The sequence below is a fragment of the Crocodylus siamensis genome, chromosome 2 (assembly GCF_052110815.1).
Source record: "Crocodylus siamensis isolate JL-2025a chromosome 2, ASM5211081v1, whole genome shotgun sequence".
NCBI lineage: Eukaryota > Metazoa > Chordata > Crocodylia > Crocodylidae > Crocodylus > Crocodylus siamensis.
Genome location: NC_143396.1, coordinates 244,046,302 through 244,065,728, shown reverse-complemented (window position 1 = coordinate 244,065,728; position 19,427 = coordinate 244,046,302). Strand labels below are relative to the sequence as shown.

The window sequence follows — 19,427 nt, the reverse complement described above, 5'->3', positions numbered from 1 at the left end:
TTTATTCCCTACCTTCTGGGTGCAGGGTAAGCAGCCTCCTTAGTGCTTTCAAACCATAGAGAATTGAAGAATTAGGGAGTCAGATTGAGGTGTGGCTATAATTGTAATTTCTGGAAGCGTGTAGTATCCTTACCACCCATTTTAACCTCCAGAATTGGAGAGCTAATTAGTGAAGCCGAGGAAACAACAGTTTCAAAGAAAATGAGGATGCCATGTAGTTCAATATAAAAGTGCATTTTTGCTTTATACTAAAATCATCTATAATAGGAGGGTTTCATATTTTTCTTTTCAGGATGTGGTCTAAACTACCATAAGAGATGTGCATTTAAAATCCCTAACAACTGCAGCGGTGTACGTAAAAGACGACTCTCAAATGTTTCCTTAACAGGAGTCAGCACTATTCGGACAGTGTCTGCAGAACCCTCACCTAGCACACCAGATGAGGCCCTTCTGGTATGGTATTCGCTAATCATGAAAATACTATACGTTGTCGTTGAGAAAAGAATGAAACACAACATTTAAGGATTTTTTTCCTGTCAGACTTGTTGAGAATCAGTATATGTAAATGATACAAATTTTGCTTTATCATAACAAGAAGATCACTGTCTAAATGTGTACTAGCTCATGCGTCAAGTTTGCTTCCCCTAGAGACTTAATGCAGTTAATAATAACCTATTTGTGAAAGGTTGTGGTTTTTGAGGGTCCAGTTCTGATGTAGTTACTGATAAGCGGTCAAAGCTGGAAGGATTAGCACAGGGAAAGTAGAAGAAATAATATGACAAACATACTTCCTTCAGAACTGGAAACCAAATTTCTTGTGTGCCAAAAAGCATATATATTGATTTGTAGTATAGAAAAAGAAAAGACTTAAAAACTTAATTAGAACATGTAAAAAGGGATCTCAGAAACCTGATCATTTTTGTTTCTCTGTGTGTGCGTGCACACTTTGGGCCCAATCCTGTTTCAGCCTCATATGCATAAATGGCAGGTGCATAACTGCAGTTTTTGGCACCCATGCATAGTTTGGGATTCTGTGTAGCTATCCTTGATCTGTTCTCCCATTCTGCACATGATCAGTATATAGCACTTTGGCTGTGTATGTGTCCTGGCAGAATAGAATTGCCCAATCATGCATATAACTTTAGTCATCCTACCCAAGATCTAGCTGGTATCATGCTGGTTGGGGCACTTTCCTGAAAAGTGAAAGATTTAGGTTCAAATTCCACTTGGGTGAAGAGGGCCTACAACTTGGTTAAATGCTTTAGCCCCAGTCTAAAAGGTGATGGGTACTAGCTATTCTCCTTTGTTGTTTCACTTTCAGTAGGTACAGGTACAAGACAGTCACATTTTACCACAGGTGAAAATAGAATTCAAACTGTGTGTGTCAAAAATTTCCATTATGCAACTGTGCACCATGATGCATGTGAAGGTGACAGAGCAGCAATTCTCAACCAGGGTGCTGCATCACCCTGGGCATCTACAGATCCTTTCAACAGTGCCAGGGGTGCCATGCACAATATTAGTATTGATGGAGGGAAAACACGATTCAGAAGATAAACCCAGAGATTTCAAATAAGAATCCATAGTGTTAAAACATTCAGATCTTTTATGGTCTGAGTTCTTTGCAATAGAAGAGTTGCTCTATTTCTTTTCCGTAGTCAAGAAAAAAATGAAAATGAAGAGCTTACCTTTTCCAAAGGGTGGGTCAAGCATATCAAGGGGTGCCTCAAGTCTAAGGAAGTTGATAATCACTGTAATAGAGTATTTAGCCTGCATAAAGCGTGAACCACAGTGCTTCCTGTGGAGCAGGGATGTCAAACACAGCAGCACAGCTCTAGAACCCAAAGGGTTAATGCTGCTACCACTTGCCACCCTTCCCCCCCACACTCAATGAATGTGGGAGTTTAAGTAAATCAGTGGCAGGGAAATGGATGCGCGCGTGCACGCGTGTGTGTGTGTGTTTGTGTGCGCGTGTGCAGGCACGTGCGCGTGATGGCCATTTTACCCCCCTGGGTTCTAGGGCTTCACTGATGCAGAAACTCTAGCAGCCACAGAGATTTGAGCTTCTGATGTCGCTTGCAGTTTGGATCTGGCTCATGAGGCCAAATGAGTTTTAACCTCCAGCTGTACAGCAAACATCAGTGTGACCAGTATTCTGAATAGTGTGATCAACTTCCTGTCTTTTTTTTCCATTTAATGACATTTTCCATAAGCATCTTGTTTTGAAAAGAAGTCTGGCTTTAGACTGAGTTTAGAGAGGAATCTTGATGCAAGGGTGGGTCATCAGCTTCACAATACTGTATCTCTGTAAAGCCATCACAAAATGCTCTGAAGCCAGAAAAAGTTTTCTTTTTCCTTTGGGTTTTGCTTTGTTTTGCTTATTTGCTCATTTTGTGTTTTGTCATCTTGAAATCTCCAGAAAGATTCAGTGCATTTTGAGGAAAGAAAAATCTATCAGTGCATTTTGAGGAAAGAAAAATCTATCTAAGGATTTTTTTTTATTGCACCAGGACCAGTTACTTCATACCTAAACATGCCTGCTTTTAAATGAGAAATCTTTACCTTGAAAAAAAGATGAGCAATGGCAATAGAAAAGAGGGTATAGTTTTGGTTTCTTTTTATTTAGAATATATCTTGAAGCTAATATGTTTTTTAATTATAAATAGAAAACTAATGATTTAATAGCTCTGAGAGTCTGACTTAAACTGATAACGTGAAGGAAGTTCCCAGGTGAGTTGCCCACTCTTTGCTTAAATTGCAGCTTGTAGTAAATATGTTAATTGTGATTATTCACCTCAGAAATGGCTTTTCTAAGACCAACATGTTAATTATTAGAATAAGTTGTGTTGCTATATATTCTTTGTCCTAGAAATATTTGCAAATTTGTATATTTAAGTTGCAACAAATATATTTTAATAGCTAAGAAGCTATAATGTGCACACAGAAATGTACCTAATCGTAAATAAAAGTTTAAAACCGTTGCAATTTAAAAACAAAAGAAAGAATGTGGAAGCAGATGAGAACAATCTATGTCATGTTTTCTTCTCAGTTAACATGTTAGTTTTATTAAACCTGACATGCCATAACAATTTTATTGCAAATGACAAAAGACATTGAATTACAAGCAAAACCATCTATGAGCTCTGATTATGCACTGATACTACTAATTATCATTAGCCTTAAGATACTTAGGAATTCAGGTGAACATTATAAATATGTTATTTTTAATGGAATGCTAGTTAAAATAAAACTGGGTACTCAAATTTTGCAAAAAAACAACCAAGAAAAATCCTTCTACAGATTTTTGTGGTTCTGAAAAATGTATTTTTGATATGTATGATAATTATGATTGTAACTATATCAATAAAATAAATATCAATAAAAATAAAATTAAGAAGCAGTTTGGCACTGCTCTGTTTCCAGAACTATGATTAAAAATGATTACTGCCATGTTATTGAAATGTTAAACAGCTTAACATTGCTCCAAGCCATGATACTGCCAAAAGAGACAATATGGATTTAAAAAGATAAGATGCTTCTCCAGAACAGATAGAAAAGCATTAATACGTGTTTGTTGTGCAACCCTGAGGCTGAATTTTGAATACCTACCATATGGTGGAAAGTGTAGAACAGTTTTTCATTTTTATTTGTGTCTAACTACATCTTGAATGATTGTTATTTATGATACTCATTACAAATAATTTTGGGAGGCATGATGGATCACATGATTAGTGACAGAACACTGAGCCTTTGACATTTAGTCCATCAGTCTAAATGCAGCTCAGTTAAGTAATGACTCAAAATTATCATCTAATTTGAGTTTGGTGGCCAACCTACAATACTTTAAATTTTTGGTCAGAGATTGCAAGGCTGCCATTACTCACTATGTTCTAGTCATGGTATACTTTAGCTTTCAGGATTCTCATTAAAACATTCAATAGGTAGCATCTGCAACATTATTTAACAAGGGTCAGCACCTTTTGCCCATACGTTGGATCCAGCTTGCAAAAGGATTGCAAGTCCTGCAAAGGCCCAACCTGGTTCGCATTTTACTAAGGATGCACCAGTCCCCAGCTGCTTGAATTGGTTTGGGTTTTTCTAATGGCACCAACTACCTCTGGCTTCTCCAGGCTCTGCAAAGGGCTGTTCTTTATCACTGCAGCCTGTGCCCACTATCACTGGCCCATGGTGCCTACTGGGTCACAAGGTGTGGCCTATATTAGTAACACATTGCCCTGCTATTTAATATTTTTTAATCCTCTGGAAGAGTCAGAGTCATCAGTGTGACCATCACAGTGGAGAAATGTGATAGGCTTCATGCCAAATGACAGTGTATATATAATTTTCTCTATTTTTTTTCTTTAGCAATCACTAACTTCTATCAGGCTGTCCTTTTCTTACAAAAGTTATTCAGAATGTCATATATGTAGGACATGCATGTGGGGAAAGTGAAAAAAAATTGTAGCGACTAGCAGGCCACAAGCTTAACACTGAAAAATTAAATGAATAACTTTCTGATTTTCCTTTTCTTACAGAGGTAAAACTATGTTGAAGAAGATCCCTAGTTTTTACTTGAGCAATTTTTCCTGCTTTCTTCTTTTTTATGTACATAAATATCATTCTTTATTCTCATTCAAATGCCTTGTTTGGATTAATTTCTTCTGCAGTGTTTCTGAGATAAGTTTTACTTTACTTTATATTGTGGCAGCAACCAAAGGGATTAGGCTATGTTATTCTAGGTGTTCTACCAACACAATGGAAGGTGCAGTCGCAAAGAACTTATAATTTATTTTTATTATTACATGGAATTGAATCACCAGCATATAAACGTAACCATAAAGACTCCATTCTGGACCAGTATTTTCAACAGGCCAAATGCCTTTTATTTCTATAGGTGTAATATCAAGCTCATAAAAATAGGTCTGGATGGGACAGCAGTAATTGGTCAGTTAGATCAAGTTAGGATTGTCTTTAAAGAAACAGGTGATTTTAACTGCTGTATAACCTTTGCCTTTCCAGGTTCTTAATTATACTTATTTTGTTGGTTTTTTAATTAAATGATAAGATTTACTTTGTATGGATTAATGTTGGAGGCATTTAGGATACATAAGAGCTTTACATTTAGATTGACCTATACTTGGGCAGGCACTCACAGGGCACATATCAGGCATAAAATGGCATGCTTGATCTAAATTAGTTCATCTCAGAAGGTGAACTAATTTAAGGGATTACCTGAGCTACAAAGGAGGTAACCTGATCTAGCAAACTCCTGTACCCATTTAGACATAGGCCAGGGGCTTAGAAAAGACCAGAACTATGCAGTTCTTACTCCCTTCAACCCTGACTGGGCTATTTTTATCCCCCCCCGGCTACCCTATTGTAGACTCACCAGACCCTCCATGGACCTGCCAAAGCCCCCAAATCCCACAAGCCTCTACCCCCACCAAAAGTAATTTGCCTTGGGCTGTCCACTCCACTCCCAGTTGAACAGACTGGCTGCCTCTCAATCTAGTCACCTAACTAACCCTAGACTGGGTGCAACGAATGTTTGCATGTACCCTTAAATGCTGACCACAGACTGAATTTTTCTATTTCATGCAGACCATATGTGGAGACTGTTAAAATAAGATAAATAATTTGAACACAAAAAACAGGTATATAAATATCTAACATGGATGTAAAACTCCATATTTTTGCATGCTCAGATTTGTGTGAGAAAAATGCATGCATAAAATGTATATATGAAAAACTGTGGCTGCAGGTCTACAGAAAATGGTAGCATAATTTATTTTCACAGAACATTCAACATTGTCTCTAATACTTTGTTCTCAATCAAATTCAGTTGGCTTAATTTCTCAAGAGCCTTGCCTAGGGTTCCTCCTCTTCTTGTTGGTAGCAGTGAAAGAATTAAGACAGCATTTTTTACTGAGAAAGTTTGTTCAGTCAGTTCTGCTTACTTTGCTGATCAACAAAAATGTAACTACATTTTACTGAAGAGCCAACGGAGCTGAATGGGAGAGAGGCTTCCTGGAAATGTGTTATAAACAGAATCGTTAACTAAGTAATGATTTCAGAATCTTTATTATTGGAGTTATGTGGACCAGAAAGAGAGCAGCTTTAGTCAGAGATAGTAAACTTTGTTTACACAACTATTAGATGGAAAGAATGTCTTTTTTCTTGTAAAATAAATATATTTGCCATGGAAATCTTAGAAACATGATAAATATGGAGCCACACCATGATGTTTTACTTGTCCTTTTGCCACTGCATTTTAAACATATAAAACATTGCAAATACATTCTGATCTCTGAGAGATCCTTAATTTCCCAATGTGTGGGTACTTGCATCAACATCATCTCATAAGGCATTTAAATTATTTGAATTCACAGTTTATTGTAGGCTACTTTTAAATGCAACTTAAAAGATCTAGCCCTACATATCTAAACATTTTTTTTCATTCTATTACCCAAACAGAAATGACAAGAATATGAAAATCTTAGAATAGGTTATATAACCTAGAGTCCTTTGAATAGTAACTCGATTTGAAAATATAATTATTTTTGTTTTTATATTCTACTATATGTTAGTCTCTTAGTGTAAAATGATAAAACATCCATGCTTACTTCAAAAATAACATTGTTTTCTGTCTCTCCCTCCCCCTCCCCCCACCCCCAATTCTTTGCTCTCCTTTTTCCTCTTTCCAACTTCCTGTCTCAGTCCCCTGTCAGCCCTGGCTATGAGGTATGTACTAAATTTACTCTGCTGTCTATCATACTATCAAGAATAGATTGTTAGAAATCCAGCAACTTTTATTTAACATCAGTTAGAAGTACTCTTAAAACACACAGGAGTTTATTCAGATGTATGTGTTCTTCAGAGTCATATGTTCTTCAGAATCCAAGGGTGTATTTAGTTCCAAAGATTAGATTTGTCCTTTAGAGAGTGAGTGGTCAGCCACACAGTTCAGAATTAGGGTTATACTTTAAAATGTACCTCCACTCAATGTTAGAGTTAGCGGTTACAGCTTACATTTGTGCCATGTCTATGTTTATAAGAAACAAAACTAATTAAAAGCCTTATTTAGTTCTGCTTTGAAAAGATATGAAAAATGGCACCTTTATATTCAACTGGTATTGAGCAAATGGCATTACTTAGAGTGTTACTTAGAGTGTATAGGTTTTTTTTATTGGTGGTGGGATCCATGAAGGAGAAACTCAGTTTTGCTTTCAGATTTCTGGAAATGTGTAAGCTTGGAACTGTCTAAAATACCTAACCCAAATTTTACTCTGAACCTAAACAAATTCAATCTGGACATAATTGAGCAAGAATACATTTGGTACACCATAACACATTACAGTTGATTTTTTTTCAGAATAGAACTGTATTTTAAAACTTAGTCCAAAATTTGGTATCTTTATAGGGGTCAAAGAGTTTGAGTAAACCAGAAAATATGGTGAAGCTTTTAACTTCATCTGTATTCAGTTTGTTCAATATCTTCATTAATGATCTGGGAGATGGAATGGAGGGCACCCTCAGCAAGTTTGCAAATGAAACCAAACTGGGGGGTGGGTAGTAGGTATACTGTAGGGTAGGGCTAGGATTTAGAGTAACCTAGACAAATTGGAGGATTGGGCCAAAAGAAATCTCATGAGGTTCATCAAGGACAAGTGCAAAGCCCTGCACGTAAGACAGAAGAATCCCATATGCCGCTACAGGCTTGGGACCAAATGGCTAAGCAGCAGGTCTGCAGAAAAGGACCTGGTAGTTACAGTGGACAATAAGCTGGATATGTGCTAACACTGTACCCTTGTTGCCAAAAAGACTAACAGCATACTGAGCTGCATTAGTAGAAGCATTGCCAGCAGATATGGGGAAGTAATTATTCCCATCTATTCTGCACTAGTGAGGACACATCTGGAGTACTGTGTCCAAGTTTGGGCCCCCACTACAGAAAGGATGTGGACAAGTTGGAGAGAGTTCAGCAGAGGACAACAAAAATGTTAGGGGGCTTGGACACATTACTTCTGAGGAGAAGCTGAGTGAACTGGGCTTATTTAGTATGTAGAAGAGAAGACCGAGAGGGGATTTAATAGCAGCCTTCAACTACCTGAAGAGTGGTTCTAAAGGAGATGGAGCTAGACTGTTCTCAGTGATGGCAGATGACAGAACAAGGACCAATGTTCTCAAGTTGCAACACAGGACATTTAGGCTGGATATTAGGAAAAACTCTCTCACTAGGAGGGTGGTAAAGCACTGGAATGGGTTGCCAAGAGAGGTGATGGAATCTCCATCCCTGGAGGTTTTTGAGGCCTGGTTGGAATGATCTAGTTGGAGATGGCCTTGCTTAGAGCACAGGGTTGAACTAGCTGACCTTCTGAGGTCATCTAACCCTAATTTTCTATGATTCTATGGTAAACCAGTTTGACACTATAAGACTGTACATGAACCAGATGTGGCTCCACCTAAACCTACATGGATTTAGGTCTGCTATTTTGGCTATTGTTAGCCTTAAAAAAAAGACAGAGCCTTTGACACATAAGTGAGTAACTGAATAAAATAGAAATATATAGTTCATGTTGGCATAAAAATGGGTCCTTTGCCAGTTTCATGGACTCATGCTAAAAATTTAAATTTGTGGGACATGGGATAAAACTAATATTTAATTAATCTATGAATTGTGTTGGCACTTGTTCATTGATAATAAAATAACCACAATGCTGAGTTATCTCCTTTGTAGATTTGAAATTTATAAACAAACAAAGAAACCCTAAGCTTTTACCTTGTAGTTTCCTAGATGACAATTCATTTATTTTTAATTTATGAAAGCCCAAATGGTATGAGACTCGAATTGCTCTCCAGAATACTATTGATGTGAAATATGGTATAGTAAATTACAGTTGACAGAGAGATATAGTTATTCTGTTCTTGGCTAAATATAAAAAAAAACCAAACAAGGCATCATTGGAGAAGGAGAATATTAAATGGCTTATAGCCTACAAAGTTTCCTGGATATGGTACTACTTTTGTTACTGTATGAACTGATCATCATAGGTAAATGAAAAAAAACCTAGATTATAAAGTCTACCTCCCTTTAAAACATTAGGGAGTACATCAGATATTATACTGATTCTACTCTTAATTTTTGCTAAAATTGCAAAAGCATAATAAAAGAAAAATTGTATTCAGGTTAAATTCGGTACTTGTTGACATGTGATATTAGAACCCATGAGCCAATAAAAGACCTTTCCAGAGGATCACAAATAAAGCTGTGTTCAAATGTATCTTTCTTTTCTCTAAGGAATATTGTTCAGCAAGGCCTGCGTGTTATGCAATTAAATTATAACATGAAAGAATCAATATGAGTTAGAATATGAAAGAATGGAGAACACAGTCTCCTTTGAGTAGAGCTGCTCCTACCCTACTAGATTTTATCTGTATAAGTTCTTAGGTTCCCCATTGTCACAGTGTCTAAGTGTTTAAATGATTCATTCTTTCAAAGAAAATTGCTGGCCAAGCCTTCTCATTCTTTTTTTTTCAGCTCTAGAAGTCAATGACCTTTACTGCATTTCTCTTCCTACTCTAAGCACTGCTTCGAAATAGGGTTTCAGTTGCAATTCAGGGAGCTTACAGATTGTGATTACATCCAGTACAGTTATAACCACCCTTTCTTTCTTTATGGTGAGATATAGAGTAGTCCTTAAACCTTTTTTCCTGTTATACTCCTATATGAAGAAATTTAATAATAAAAGTAGGTCATAATTAAGCAGAGAAAAGTAAAAATTATCCAACCTCTGAATAGAACTCATAGATTAAGATCATGCTATTTTGCACTTTTTTTTCCATTAATTTCCTCCAAATATCCAAGGGTGAGTTTTCTGAATGTTATTTCTTGACTATTGGTTTTCACCCATCATTCAATCTGTTCATGCCCAGTCCTGATATGAAATACAATGTGGGTGCATCTACACGAGACATTGACTAGATTTACTAATTAACTCCTCCGTAAACGTCTCATCATCTACATCTACAGGACAATTAGGCTGGAGTAAACCAATAAACTCTGGCACAGGTAGTTACTTGTAAATAAAAGTAGTATCATATCGCAGAGTTTTTTACTCTGCAGCAACATATGTGTAGACACTGATGGGGCTGGCTGGGCCATGAGGGTGCTTCAGTGGGGGGGTTGCCTGACAGCTAACCTCTGCACTGAAGCATCCAAGTGAGAGTAGCCCTCTCTGAGCCCCCACCAGCTGGGGCTGCTTTGACCTAGTTCAACATGCTGCAGTTCTGGGCGCACATGTAAACACAGCACACAGGAGCAATAAACTGTGGTACAATATGTGCTGGAGTTTATTGCTGCAAAGTAATATGCATGTGTTGATGCTCCCTGTTTGTGTGTGATTATTCAGTACCCATGCAGACTCCATGCCTGCTTTTACACTCCACGGGGGTTTACTTTGGTTTAATATTCCCTAAATTGAAGCAGTTATTTTTTAAAAATACCACTTCAACTTAGGGAGAACTAAACCAAAGTAAACACCTGTGGCATGCACACAAGGGTTATGTGCCTTTCTGGTGGGGGTGGGGGGGCAAGCTGCCAGCAGGCCAAGTGGTCCCTGAGCTGCAGGAGGGCCGGTGCTTCCCTCTGTGGTGGCTTCCAAGGCGGCACCCACCCGCAGGCATCTGGCCCCAGTCAGTCCTGTAGAGGCACAGCAGCCATGGAGGGAAGCACCGCCTCCCTTGCCCCACAACTGCACTGGGAAGCATCGGGCACCCATGCAGCTCTGGCAGGCAGGTAGGCTCTGGGGAGGAAAAAAAAAAGATCAGGCTTGCTGCTTTTTTTTTTTCCTTTAATAGAGCCTGCCTCCATAGACTGCCGCCTGGCTGCCTGCATGTGCAGGGCTTGGTGCTTCACTCCACAGCTGTAAGGTAGCAAACTAAAATACCGCAGAGGTGTTTTATTTTGCTACATCCCAAAGTCATTTAAAGAGCAATATGCCGCTAACAGTGTAAACAGCTGCTCCATTAAAGCGCAATACCCTGCTGACAGTGTAAACAACCACGTCATTAAAGTGGTACAAAAAGGCATTTAAGCCACTTTAAAGGCCAATTTTGTGGTGTGTACCAAGGCCCCATAATAGTACTAGTTTTGATCTACCCCATTCAACTCTATGAAAAGAAGCTATCAGACTTCAGTTGAATCATGATTCATCAGATAGGGAATTTGGCATTGAAATTATTTTTAGATCACCTAATTTAGTATAATGTCTGCAGTCTTTAGCAAATCCTTTGCACAACATAAAGCTTTTGTGCTAGGAAATCCCCAAATCTCTGTTTGAAAAGTGTGAATAGTCACATAAATGCTGTTGAAAGATAGCAATTGTTTGTTATTACTTCCAAAAATGAGATGGGGTATGGGCAGAGCATTTAAAGCAGAGTTTGCTGGCATTGATGTCTGAGCAGAGGGTGTAGGATATGTAATAATTTCCATGTGAAGATGGTTTCATGTTAACAGATTGTACTGTGGTGAGTTCTTTGATGCATTCATTTAAGTGCTATGAAGACTTTAGTTATCCTTCTTAGTCCTTGCATGATTAAATCATGCTATATACTTAAAGAGAAGGGTTGTAAAGTACAGAGCAGTCAATTATGTATAAAGTAGCCGAATTTTAAGTCATCTTATCATGCTGTATTTCAGTATGCTTAGCTTGAGTACAAATTCATAACAGTGCTTTAGTTCTCATATAAAGAAAACCAATATTTTGACTGCGTAAAAACTCAAGTGGTTCCTGTAGAGATATATATATAGCCTCATTTGATACCAATTCTGTCAGATATTCACAGATCAATTGTGTATATGAAGGAAGTAGATATTGCTGCAGGTATCCCTGATCATAAGAAATAACAGGTAATGCAACTAATTATTTTTCATTAGGAACTTTGTTCTCTTCTGCACAAATTAATGTATTAGAAGTTAGCAGTTTATTTTTTTTTAAATGCACAGAACAGTGAGGAGATAAAAATAATATATTGAACTGGTTTAGTTCTTTGGTTAGATTGGATGCCTTTGGCTGAATCTCATTATCAATATAAATGGCTAGGAATAATTTTATATGTATTTTGTATTTCATATATTTACTTCAATTTTGCCATGCAAAAGTAAAAAAAAAAAAGCCACAAACAACACAGCCTCTTCATGAATGGAATTGAAGAGTTAATACATGTCGTGTGACATTTGTTTCTAGTACAACTGTTGACATAAGTGTGTCTGCACAAGAACAAATAAGAACAAAATTCTGCCCTTTATTTTTACTTTATTTTTAAAGTAGCATGAACAATCAGATATCAAAAACAAGCCATTTCTTTTCTGACTAAGAAAATATGAAGTTTTTCAGTTCATGTGATATTTATCAAGAGTCTTAAGGCAGTTTTAGGGATGTTCTGTTATCTAAGAGTCTCTTGTAAATTTTAGGCACTTCTGAGCAGTTGGTTTTAGAGGCCATTTCCCATCTTTAGAATATGAGGGCATAAAACGTGCCATAGTGGGTCAGACCACAGATCCAGATCTTAGGTCTCACACTGACACAGAGAGGTGCTAAGGGGAAGAGCGTGCACACACACACACACAATTATATTCAGGGGAGAGGACGATGTCTGGGTAGGGCCTGAATATAGTATAGACTCTGTGTATGTCTCTGTGTGTACACACATGTGTGCTTAGAGGAAGCTTCAGGTTCAGCATCTCCCAGGCAATGAGATTGGCTGAGAGTGTAGTTACATGTTACCTTTCAAATGTGTTAATATTCTTAAAACAGGAATATTCACACATTAAGGCAAATTAAATGAGGTAAGTACCTGCTCAGGGTGAAGTTACATGTTACATTTAGACCATACTAATGCCACTTAATTTGTGAGTGTCCACATGTTAAGCACATTAACTTATACTAAGTGTCTTCTGAGCATCTCAAAATTATTCCACTTCAAGTGAGGATTAACTCTGGCTTGTGCTACCTAACTCATGTTAGGGTAACTTCAGTCTGTTCCATAATATTAAAAAAGCAATTTGCTGTCCCTCAACAGCAATTAGCTGAGGTCATTGTGGGACCCCTGACATGGCTTTACGAGCACTTGTGGTGCTCTGGTGTGGTGCCAGAGGACTGGAAGAGGGTCAACGTGTTTCCCATCTTCAAAAAAGGGAGGAAGGAGGACCCAGGAAACTATAGGCCAAATAGTCTTACCTTGATCCTGGGTAAGCTTTTTGAGAGAATCATCCTGACACATGTCCACGAGGGGCCAGCAGGGGAGATTATGCTTAGGGGCAACCAACCTGGGTTCATTAGAGGCAGGTCTCATCAGACCAACCTGGTGGCCTTCTATGACCAGGTCACAAAATCCTTAGATGCAGGGGTAGCAGTGGACATAGTCTTTCTGGACTTTCGGAAGGCCTTCAACACTGTCTCTCATCCCATTCTCATTAAAAAACTAGAGGACTGTGGTGTCGACACCTACACAGTCAAATGGGTCGCAACTGGCTGGGGGGCCGCACCCAGAGAGTGGTGGTGGATGGGTCATTTTCGACCTGGAAGGATGTGGGCAGCGGGGTCCCCCAGGACTTGGTCCTCAGGCCGCACTGTTCAACATCTTCATCGGTGACTTGGATGAGGAGGTAAAAAGCACCCTGTTCAAATTTGCTGACGACACTAAGATGTGGGGGGATGTGGGCACGCCAGACAGGAGGAATAGGCTGCAATCAGACCTAGACAGTTTACAGGGGTGGGCGGATGAGAATAGGATGGGATTCAACACTGACAAGTGCAAGGTGTTGCACCTGGGGAGGAAGAACCAGCACCATACCTACAGTCTAGGGAACTCCCTTCTCATCAGTGCAGAGGCAGAAAAGGATCTCGGAGTCACTATTGATGCCAAAATGAACATGGGCCGGCAGTGTGAGGATGTAGTCAGGAAGGCCAACCACACCTTGTCATGCATCCACAGATGCATCTCAAGCAGGTCCAAGGAGGTGATCCTCCTCTATGCGGCACTGGTCAGGCTGCAGCTGGAGTACTGCATCCAGTTCTGCATGCTGGACTTCAGGAGGGATGTGGACAACGTGGAGAGGGTCCAGAGGAGGGCCACTCGCATGATCAGAGGGCAGCAGGACAGGCCCTATGAGGACAGGCTATGGGACCTGAACCTGTTTAGCCTCCACAAGAGAAGGCTGAAGGGGGATCTAGTGGCCTGTTACAAACTAGTCAGAGGGGACTAGCAGGCACTGGGGGCGTCCCTGTTCCCCCGAGCACTGCCAGGAGTGACTAGAAATAACAGTCACAAGCTGGCAGAGGGTAGATTTAGGCTAGATATCAGGAGGCTCTACTTCACTGTCAGGGCGGCTAGGATCTGGAACCAACTTCCAAGAGAAGTGGTGCTGGCTCCTACCCTGGGGGTCTTTAAGAGGAGGCTTGATAATCACCTTGCTGGGGTTGTTTGACCCCAGTACTTTTTCCTGCCATTGCAGGGGGTCATACTTGATGATCTGCTGAGGTCCCTTCCGACCCTAGAAACTATGAAACTATGAAACATCCCAGGATGCATGGCTCCCAGCACTCCCAACCAGACCAGGAATAGAGCCCAGGTGTCCTAGCCAGTCCTCTAGCGCCAAGTCAGAGGTGTGCAGGCAAGAAACAGTATTAACAGTCAGCGTGCAACTGCTCACAGTATGTTCTGATTTTAATACCACTTAACATTCCACACTGCGTGTGGTCTAAGAGTAGCATTAACTTCACCCTGAGTATCTCAGAAATAATCTTCTTCAGATGAGGTATTATCTTCACTGGTGTTAGCCAGCTCATGCTTCAGTAATGTCAGTCTTCTTCACAAGGCTAATATCAGCAATTTGTGGTCCTCCGGTAGCAGGAGCATAGGGGCCCTCTCTGCCACCCGGATTGTCATGTCCCCGCCTCCCCTTTCCAATGCTCAAACCTACTGCCTGAATTAGCCTGCACTGTGCAAGCACAGAACAGACATGACAGCTCCTAGCCATGCCCCTGCTCACCAGGTCTCTCGCAACAGGTTAGACCTGTGCATGTTAGAGAGAGTATTAACCCTTAATATGTGACTGCTTACAGCATGTACTAACTTTAACAATGCACAAAAAGCCTTCTGTATATTGGTTGCATCCCTTCTGCAGGCTTACAGATGTATTCCAACTGCTTTAGTGCAGCTCATCAATTAGTAGCGTATAGTTTTTATATACTCATTATTCAATTATTACTCTTTCAATTCAATTTCACTGACTCAGTTTAATGTACTGACTGTTAAATGAGGGTGCACATGTCTTTGTGTCACCTAAAGCCACCTGAAACATAATACCAACCTATTAAAAGTATTACCTTGCTTGGGAAATTATTATGTTGGACTGTTTGGTGTTTGGAGCAGAACTGGCTGCTCTAGTTTCCATGGTGTAATCTAGTTAAGCAATCATTTCCTGGGAAGTATCCAAACTTGTTGAGTCAGAAATGTGGCTGGCAACCAGGAAAAAATAATTTCTCTCTCAAACAAACCAAACACAACAGCTCAAGAAGTAGGTGCCTAATAGACAGGATCCTGGCTTTCACTGTCATTTCTAAAAGACTGAATCAACTGCAAGATAGGTTACTCTGTGAAAAATAGGGTAGTTCCCCTTCCTTTCCTTAAGGGTACTTTTAAATTATGTTAGAAGTAAGAACCAGCTCCAGTTATTGTGGGACAGCTGTGCTGAGCTTACAGTTCAAAATATAAGAATTGTGGATTAAAAAGTCATCCTTGGCTATTATTGCATTAGTAGTGATCAGCCCTTTAAAAGGAGTCATCTCTTCTTGCCTGCCTGACAGACCTGCTTAATCCATTTCAATTCCTAAAGTAACTGAAGGGCTAGAGCCAGAAATTACACACAAACCAGTCTCAGTGATCAGAAACCGATTCAAATCTGTAACACAGCAGAAGTTCAGTGCAGATAAATTGCTTTCAAAAGGGCTGAAATTGATATAAGATAAGCCTGGATGGATGTAATATCAGACTTAACTGGTTTAAGTAAAATCAGTTTATTGAATATCTGTCCCAGTTCCCCTCCAGATTCAGTTAACTCGCAGATCTCCAACCTACCAGGATGCTTTGCACCTCCCCCGCAAGCTCTCCTTACAGGATGGGCAGACCAGTATTGTGCCCAAGCTGTCTGCAGAGCAAGGAGGTGTGCTCTAGCATCCCCCTGTCTTTCTGGCCTGGGCTACTGCAGGCACATGGCTGTATTTGTGGAATCAAAAGTAAATGTCTGTTCATTTGCTTATCGGTTCAAGCTAACCAGCTTAGACTAACCTGCAAAGACTGAATCGATTCATCCTTGGGCTTTTTGACTGTCTGTACTTTGCCTAACTGGCTATCTCAGTTGCATGCCTGCAGCTCCTCAAGGAGTTCAACCCCCAATAATTCCCACTGCTTAAAACAGCCACAGCTGAGGGGAAATTGTTTCTCTACCACATAGCCCTACAAGGGATATTTGAGATACACATACACACACACACACACACACACACACAAAAGTTGTACATCTTTATTATTTGAAACATCCATTAAGCCAAATTTGTTGTTTTTAAAAATTGCAAAGGATGTTCTCTGGCAGGTAGAGCTTCTCTTTGTTCTCAATGAAATTGTACACAATTAATCTCAACAAAAATGAACTATTTCTTTAAACTCCACCATCTTTCATATCAGCCAGCATATTAAAGTTTCCATTAAGGAAAACTGTTTCACCTCAATCTGCAGAATTCATTGAGCCACATTAAAGACATTGGACAAAGAAGGTAGCAAGTTGTAACATATTTGGATTTGCAGATCACCTTTGGCACAATCCTTTAAAAGAGGCTCTGAAAAGAACTAAGTAATCACAGAGCAAGAGGTAAAATTTTGAGTTGGATTACACATTAAATTCTAAAAAAGACCAAGAATAAATCATTATTTTTCAACCAGCTGCTTTGAAGATTGATCTGATACTTATGCTATTTGTTATATGAATTAATACTCTGGAAAAGGGAGGCAAAGAGTGAGAAAGCAAAATGTATTTAGTTTAGTTGGGATTAGGCAAGGCTCTGAGGAACTCCAGAGGGAGATAACAAAATTAGGTGGCAATAGAATAAGCCAGTAGTAGGTAAGCTCAAAAGAATAGAGTAAGGATTCAATATGTAGTTTCACTGAAAAAAGATTTGTATCTCAAATGCTAGTTTCTGCCAGTAACATAATGAAAGCAAAATGAATGCTTCTTTCAATCTGCCCCTTCCAATTAAAAGAAATAAAATCCCAGCTATGTAACTGAATGGGAAAAGATCCCAAAAACGTCCACTTTGCAAGGCCAAGTCAAACCACAGTGCACTGTAAATAATGTTCTGCAGATGCTAGGTTAAAAATGAGACGAAACATTGAAAGATTCTTTTTTTGCAAAAGCAGAAAGTGTTCAGAATAAAAGGTAGTGTGGCCCAGGCATCATTGACAGTATCTTATACAAAAAAAGGAAGTCCAGAGCTATGTGGCTGATCCTAGCCATAGGCAAATACGTGGCAGGAAGGTATCCTTCTCTTGGAATACCGACTCACTCCATGAAAGCTACTGCAGCAGAATGACTGAAGTTGCCTCCACCTACTCCAATATTTTTCCTCTCCTATTCCTAAGTTAAGGCTGGTGATAGGAGGACCAAGTTAGCTGTATGATTTCTGGCTCTTCTTGTGGCATATACTTGTTTCCTCATGTGAGAAGGACTGCCATCTACAGACCCATCACGAACAGGAATGTCTGTGCATATGTTCACAACATATGCACTCACTGGTCTGGTCACCTGTGTTTGGCCTGCAGAATTACACTGATTCCTAAGCCAGAAGGCTTACTGTCCTGGTGGAGGGAGAGGACCCAGATTTCATAAGCAGGCTTTTTAACAAAGGGCAGTTTATCCTGACTTTGAGATTTTTTTGAAGTTAAGTACAAGCACTTAAAAGTAAAACATACAAAAATCCTTTGTTAAAGGGATCTATAAACCATTAGATGAGATAATGATTGAACAAATGTTTTCTTTTTGTTTCAGGCAGAGAGTTTGGCATAGATTCCATACATTACTAAATTTCCATGAAGAAATACAAAGTTTAGGAGCCCAATTAAAGGGAGAGAGAAGGGGGAGGTAGAGAAAAGTTCATATGCTGCTTTCGTACAATATTCTGGTTGGCAAACTTAAATTTGTTTATTTTACAGTGGAAATACAGACTTCGGGGAAAAAAACAAAAATGATGAATGCTTCAATTTTATCCAGTTGGCTTTAATGTTCTAACTCCTGGTTCCTAACATTTCAGTTCACATGCTCTGTTAATATCTTAACCTGTGCTGTAGTCCAGATTTCTTTGAAATGCTATGTGAATCACATTACTACTGAAAGAGATAAATATATATAAAACGGTTTCTTGTGTGCACCGCTAACACAGAGCAAACAGTTGCTATAAGAGTTTATTTGTAACTTAAATTTTATACTATATCTCAGTTGTTACAGAAAGCAACAAATGCTTCACACTGTTACAGACTGTGGCTTGAAGCAAGTGTATGATGCCATGCATCGCTAAATCCATAGATTGTGAAAATAATAGAACAAAGCACATCTTGCTTAGGTCTCATTGAGTTGACAGAAGTCTACCTGCACAAGCAAAGTATTATTTGACATTACAGATGAATTTGGGGAGCATATTTAGATAAAGGAGTGGATCTGCTAATCAGTAATGCTACAGCCTATGCTCCCCCTGAGAAACCAAAAACATTATCTGCAGTAAAATCAAAATAAGTAATTGTTCTTTACCATATAAAAGCTTATTGGATTTCAGAGTGAAAAATATGGGGGAAACACTAGCAAAGCCTCAAACAAACCATCCAACTGCTGCCTCTTATCAGTAGTGGCCTTAGCGGATGGAAAACTGAATGACTGCTCAGGGCCCCACACTTTAGGAGGGGCAATTTTTTTGTTTTTTTTTGGGGGGGGGAAGTTAATCTTTTTCAAGGAAATGGCTCTATTTGCATTTTAACATTCAACTATTTATCTAATTCCCCCAAGGAATATTAAAAAGAGCCACAAAACAACTGTGGTGGGTTAATATTTATCTGAGTACATATCTCTAAGGGGCCCCAAATGACTCTCTTGCCCAGGGTTCCCACAAGGCCACCACTGCTCTTATTGTCTTAAATTGTTTTCTAAAATTTTTTTTCAAATTCAGGATTACAAATTTCTCTCTGCTCTTAGGTTCCCAGATAGCAGTATCCAGGAAAAAAGAAAGTGCATTCACCTTTTGCGCCCTGGAAAACTGCACCCAGTCATCTTAGATAGAAATCTTGGTGTAGTAATCTAGATTGTTGTTAGTTTGAGACTAGGC

The 19,427-nt window shown here is 39.2% G+C and overlaps 1 protein-coding gene across 4 annotated transcripts in view; it reads left to right on the top strand.

Moving 5' to 3' along the window:
- Positions 1-19,427, top strand: part of PRKD1 (protein kinase D1) — a 277,704-nt gene that overhangs the window by 205,377 nt on the left and 52,900 nt on the right. For 3 of the 4 annotated variants that reach the window (XR_016440336.1, XM_090033538.1, XM_090033536.1), the window contains exons 4-5: positions 293-453; positions 6,718-6,741. Coding sequence is in view for 3 of the 4 variants with exons in the window: in XM_090033538.1 (XP_089889664.1) it covers positions 293-453; positions 6,718-6,741 (185 nt within the window). In the remaining variant the exon portion in view is untranslated. The remainder of the gene's footprint in view (positions 1-292; positions 454-6,717; positions 6,742-19,427) is intronic. The other variant, XM_090033537.1, reaches the window with a different exon arrangement.